Consider the following 6,401-nt stretch of genomic DNA (forward strand, 5'->3'; position numbering starts at 1 on the left):
AAACTTCACTACAAAGGCATATTTGTAAAAGACAGGCAGACAGACAGACAGACAGACAGACAGACAGATAGATAGATAGATAGATAGATAGATAGATAGATAGATAGATAGATAGATAGATAGATAGATATACATGAATACACACACACACACACATATATATATACACACACACACACACACACACACACACACACACACACACACACATATATATATATATATATGTGTGTGTGTGTGTGTGTGTGTGTGTGTGTGTGTATATATATGTGTGTGTGTGTGTGTGTGTGTGTGTGTGTGTGTGTGTGTGTATTGCCTCTGTGTGTGTGTACATGTGTGTACATGTGTGTGTGTATTGCCTCTGTGTGTGTACATGAATACACACACACACACACACACACACACACCACACACACACACACACACACATATATATGTGTGTGTGTGTGTATTCATATCTATCTATCTATCTATCTATCTATCTATCTATCTATCTATCTATCTATCTATCTATCTATCTATCTGTCTGTCTGTCTGTCTGTCTGTCTTTTACAAATATGCCTTTGTAGTGAAGTTTCTTCCTTTGTGTAACTTTGAAAATGATCAGACATCAGTAAAGATATATGTGTGTGTGTGTGTGTGTGTGTGTGTGTGTGTGTGTGTGTGTGTGTGTGTGTGTGTGTGTGTGTATGTGTATTCATGTGTATGTAGAGAATGAGTTTGTATGTATAATAGTACAGAAGTTATATACAATGTTTTTTACAGTGTTCTAACAGTGTAGTGTAGAGTTCAGTAGTGTGATGGTGGATGGAAAAAAACTGTCCCAGAGCCTGCTGGAACAGCACAACAGTCAACTAATTCTCTACCTTACATCAGATGGAAAAAATCAACATGAATAAACATTTATTTAGACTGATGTTTAAAGTAATGTTCATACAAATGTAATTAATATTACTTATTGCAGGAATTGTACAGTTCAAACTTTATACAATATTCTAAACAATACAGTAAAAACCCATTAAACATATCTACCACCATAAGCATACATAACAAGTTGTATTTCTCATTAGAAACATTTCACATTTGATTTATATTCGTCAAAATATATGAATGAAATGAAATAGAGACTTTCTTAGAAAGCCATTGCATCAGAACCAATAAAGGTCTTGGAAACAAAGTGAACACTGTCTACTTTGCCTCTCATTAACAACTAAACAAAGATGTGGGTTGTATTTAAGCCTGGTGGTTTAAGGGAGAGGTTTAATGTGATGTGTGTGTTTTCACATCACATTTCAGGATGTGGTGGTCTGGGGGCTTGGGGAGGGTGGGGCGTTGTTACTAAGGTGTGGTGTACACTGAATGTGTGCTTGAGCAATCTGAGTGGTCACTTCCAGATGTGGTCTAAGAATTCACAGTTTACCACAAAGACATTGCAAAGAAAACCACAACTAAACAAAGAACAGTTAAGCTCACATGTATTGGTAAAAAAAAAAAAGAAAACCTGACTACTTAAGAATACATTTTACATTGTGTTCATGTCCACTCCATATACACATCTTAAAGAATATTGACATTAACATACTTTGCATGTGCTTTTTTTTTATCTTATCTGTTAATTGTTATTAATTGCATTTTAACTGATCTTATTTACCTGATATCAAGTGAATTTATTCCAAACCACTGTCAGCCTCAATGTTTTTCTGAGTGCTAGACTGTATGACCGTATGTTCCTTTTTATGTGATTATACCCTACTAACCCTACATTAACATAATTGATTGCATAATTAACATAACAATAATTGATTGCACTGCATCCAGTTGATGAGAAGAAAAAGAAAAAAAGAAATATAAATGTTTTTTTATATGTTTAATTTATGTAGTTAAATTTAATTTGTAGTTAAAGTTTAATTTATGTGGTATTAATCTTGATATGAGTGTTGAAAGACAAGTAGCACATTAAAATTAACATTCATTGCTTTATTTGTTATATTGTCTCTACTAAATGACCTATTATATATCCACCATTCTGTTTTCCATTTAATACAGTAACTTATTCTCTTCAGCTCAAAGAATAAATTAAGTGTCTTTAACAGAATAGTGGATCAATTAAAGCAAGTTCAGTAAAAGGGAAAAAAGTATTAAAATAACAAACGAATTGGATGTGTGTGTGTGTCTGTGTGTGTGTGTGTGTGTGTGTGTGTGTGTGTGTGTGTGTGTGTGTGTGTGTGTGTGTGTGTGTGTGTTAAAAATGCCACACTCCTGTGTATTTTGTGGACTAAAGGGTGGGACTATGCAAATCACACAGTTCTTTATTAGTTGGTTGTGAGGGCTGGTGCCCAGACCACAGAAGCCTCCAGACCATCACTACTAGAAATGTGCATTTGACACTTCATATTTTTTGGAAAATTCAAAAGTTTCTTCTGGTTTTTGGACTTTCTTTGAAGTAATCACTTTGCTGAAGATGCTGTGGCTAGATGTCCTGAGCCCTCTCATTTTTATGAGTGTTAACATAGCTGTTACAAATGCTTTTGTTGCTTTGAATCCCACATCCAACCGTTTCAGCCTCTACAAGTCAGGAGACAATTCTCATTATAGCTCTGGCAAACCTACTGCTAGATACAAGTGAGTATTACAAGAATATTAAAAATATCTGCACCTGTGTTCAAGAAAGATCTAATACGTCACTAAACAATACAAGTTTTGTTTTCAATAAATAGCTGGCTACCTATTTAGTTCATTAAATGTGAATTTAAATGTATGTAAATGTAATTTTTTCTTTTCATATTGATTTGTTTTATTACTATTGAAGATAGAATTCTTCTCTGGTACTATTAAACAAAAAAATATTAAAAAAGTTTCTAATTCTGTAAAATTTTAATATTCTGTTATAATTTTTTTGTCTTTGTTAATCATTTATTATTCTTTTTAACTGTTAGCTTGTACTTTTTTTAATGATCAGCCAGCATTTATATTTTTCTTTGAAATCTGAATATCCTCTGTGGTTATTATTTTGGAAAAAATATTTCAATTTTTACAGGATAATATTATATTCTGCCTTGCCATTTTTTTCTCTAGAAACCACTGTGCATATGTAGTGGAAAAGAGTGTTTCCTACACTGTTCAGGATGGTGCAGCTCCTTATGTGAAGGCGGAGTACAAAAAATGTGGCTGGGGGAAGAAGTGTCCTGGACTTAGGTACGCAATACTACAAATATCTTTTGTAGTATTATAGTACTAATGTGTAAAATAATTAAGTATTACTGCAAAGATGACCATTTCACATTATTTGTTTGAGAAAAGATGGAGTATGTTTCCCAACATTGAAACAACACAGAATCTGATTATTTACATTTGTGTACTCCCTATCTAATTTCAAAGGTACCGGATGCTCTACAAGCCAATGTTTAAAGTGGCATACAAGACAATAACTGAGTTAGAGTGGCGCTGTTGTCATGGATTCACTGGTGTTGGTTGTGACATGGGACCAACTGCTTATGGAATGAAAGCAATGCCCCCTTTCAAGGGTCATGTGCCATCCTACAAAGGTCCTATGCCATCTCATAAAGGTCCCCTATCTTCTTACAAAGGTTCCGTGTCACCTTTCAAGGGCCCAATGCCTGCCTTCAAAGGACGAATGCCACCTTTTAATGATGCAGTGAATGCTTATGAAAAGAGAGTGCCTTTCCACAAAGGACCAATGCCTCTTTTTCAGAGTCCAATGTCCCAATCCAACTATTACAGAAACCATTGGAATCAACCCTTGGCACCCTCTAACATAGTGGATGAATATCCTGGCGCTAATGCTGCACCGTCTTATCCAGAAAATCCATTTGAGTCTTATGGAGAACCTGAAACAGATCATCCTGATACAGTGCTGGAACAACACAACCCTCTGTCTAATAATCAGGATTCTGTACATGATCCCATTCCAGATGATCATGAACCAATAACAAACTACCAGGATCCTACACCAGATCTCCAACAGTCGAATACACGACCAGACACAAAGCCATTTCCTGAAACACATTCCTCTTCGGGTGACAGTGAGCTAAATCAGGGTGAGATTAAGGGAATTTTTTAACACTTCCACATGCTTGTTATAATACAACATGTAAACTGTTTCAATTTCTTAGTTTTCAAGGTGTAATAGTTCAACATTCATTCAATTATCCTCAGTGAAAATCCATATTTGACTATTATTTTGTAACTATTTATCTGCATTTTTTTCACTTTAGCTGCTGAAGAGAGCAGTGTCAATGTTGATCGTTTAAATCAGATGGAAGAGGATGTGCAACGGCTTTCACTTGGTCTTGAGACACTTCGTGCTAAAGTGACTGGCTTAGAAGACCACCTACGTGCTTCACTCCGGGAAGATGCAAACCGCATGCTCTCTACACTTCTATCTGCAGCTCCAGCCCCTATTGCCGTTGCATCTCAGGACATGACTGTTGGTTTTGGAGACCTGCCTGGAGGAGCACCACATATAGATGGCTCAGATGCCATAGTTAATTTCTCAAAGCTGGGTGAGTTGGCTGAAAAAGTTGCAGAGCTAAGTGCTGATTTACTGTCTAAGAGCACAGATTTTGTAGAATTAAAAAAGACAGTACTGGACCATGACGGGGTCCTGCAGAGGCTGTCTGCTGGGGCGGTAAACATCACAGATTCTCAACAAGCCTTGGAGATACTGGTGGAGACCAAACTTAGTAAGGCAGAAGCAGCTATCTTAGGACAGTTTCACAAGCGTATGGAGACTGCAGAGCAGCGTTGTGAAGATCGGGTGATGGAGGTGCATCTCCAGTGCAAGAAGCAGTTAATGGAAGGACAGGAACAGCTAGAGCAGGTCATAAATGGTAGTGTGACATCCTTGAAAATGGAGCTTGCAAACCTTGAGCTACAAGGTCTAGAACCAGAAGATGTTTGCTGCACAGCAATATCTGGAATGACTGAAAGGCTGGTTCTTATAGAGCAGTCAATGGATGGATTGAACCAGTCACAAGGGCACCTTCAAGTCGAGCTTGGCGGTCACAAGGACCATGTAGAGGGCATGATAGAAGGTAGACTAGCCTATGTAGAGTCACTGCTGAGTACACCAGAGAAGCAAAAAGGAAGTGTTGCTGATAGGACAGCTAGTATCTCAGAGGATTGCTTGGAGGAAAAGATGAAGGAGCTTGAAATTCGTTTGTTTACTGCTATAGAGGAACTAGGTAATGCTACTTCTCCAGCTCTGGTTGAAGGACAGACAGTGCCCACATTAGACACAGAATTCAAGTCTCTCAAAAAGAGGGTAGATGTAGATCTGGACCTCATTCAGAAGCATCTTAACGCCCTTGAACTTCTCTGCACTTCCTCTTGTGCTTCACAACCAGTCCTTACAGAATATGGTGAACCACTGAAAATGTTGGAAGAGAAAGATAATAAAACACATGAAAATTTTAATGGGCAGCTCAGTGCACAGACAGAAAGACTAGACAATCTAAATGCAACTCTAAATTCATTACTCATGCAGCTGACTAAGAGGCAAGAAGAGAAGGAGCTTCAAGGTGAGGTAACCCTGCTAAAGGTAACCATGCGCTCTGTCAATCACACTCTTCATGGACTAAAAGACTCGTTTGGGAAGGTGGTTAATGACGTTGGACAAGCTAATTTTACCTGGCAAGAACGAGAGGAGAGGCTCGCACATCAGGTTAAGGGTGTGGTGCACTTGGTTGGACGGCAAGCCTCTATGCTGGGTGCTGGGGAGAGAAGGCTGAATCGTCTGAAGGGTGAGTTGCAGGATCTACGGCAAAGACTGGCTTCAGAACTCCAGACCTGTCGTTCAACTGCTCTGGGAGTCCAGAAAGAGGTAACTGATGTAGGAGGACGTGTGGCCCGTGTAGAAGATCAGTGTGGTGGCTTGTCACAGCTGTCTGAAGACTTGGACCTGATCCGAGGAGAACTGGAAAAGCATTCAGATGGATATTTCTCCCAGGTCAACAGCACCCTTGTGAATCATTCCCTTCAGCTATCTGAGCTAAGAGATGGACTGAAAAACTGCACTAAGGCCCCTGGGTTAACAGAGGACCACTTCATGACAGTATCTCCACTATGGGAAGAGCAACACACTGCTGAACCACCTAAACCAAGAGGAGACCAGTTTTTAGATTCCACATAGGTAAAAGATGGCTTCAGGGAAGCTCCATAATAATTGGGAAATACATTTAAAGACATCTCACAGGCCAATCAGCATATTGCATTTAATTTTTACTCAGTTTACTCTTGGTTTAATTATTGGTGTATTATTATTATTATTATTATTATTATTATTATTATTATACTTTTTGTACTGATTGAAATTCTATATTTCATATTGTTTCTAGGAGATGTGTAATAATTGATACAGAGTCTGTAATGTATTGGATATT

The 6,401-nt window shown here is 38.0% G+C and overlaps 1 protein-coding gene across 1 annotated transcript; it reads left to right on the forward strand.

Annotated features, from left to right (window-relative positions):
• Positions 1 to 1,943: 1,943 nt before the first annotated feature.
• On the forward strand, positions 1,944 to 6,401 carry emilin3a (elastin microfibril interfacer 3a). The gene is made up of 4 exons (XM_027167538.2): positions 1,944 to 2,622; positions 3,076 to 3,195; positions 3,379 to 4,058; positions 4,236 to 6,401. Exons 1-4 carry the CDS (start codon positions 2,462 to 2,464, stop codon positions 6,149 to 6,151), a joined length of 2,877 nt encoding a protein of 958 aa, XP_027023339.2. The 5' UTR covers positions 1,944 to 2,461; the 3' UTR covers positions 6,152 to 6,401.

Source organism: Tachysurus fulvidraco, chromosome 14, assembly GCF_022655615.1.
Source record: "Tachysurus fulvidraco isolate hzauxx_2018 chromosome 14, HZAU_PFXX_2.0, whole genome shotgun sequence".
In the NCBI taxonomy this organism is placed as follows: Eukaryota; Metazoa; Chordata; class Actinopteri; order Siluriformes; family Bagridae; genus Tachysurus; species Tachysurus fulvidraco.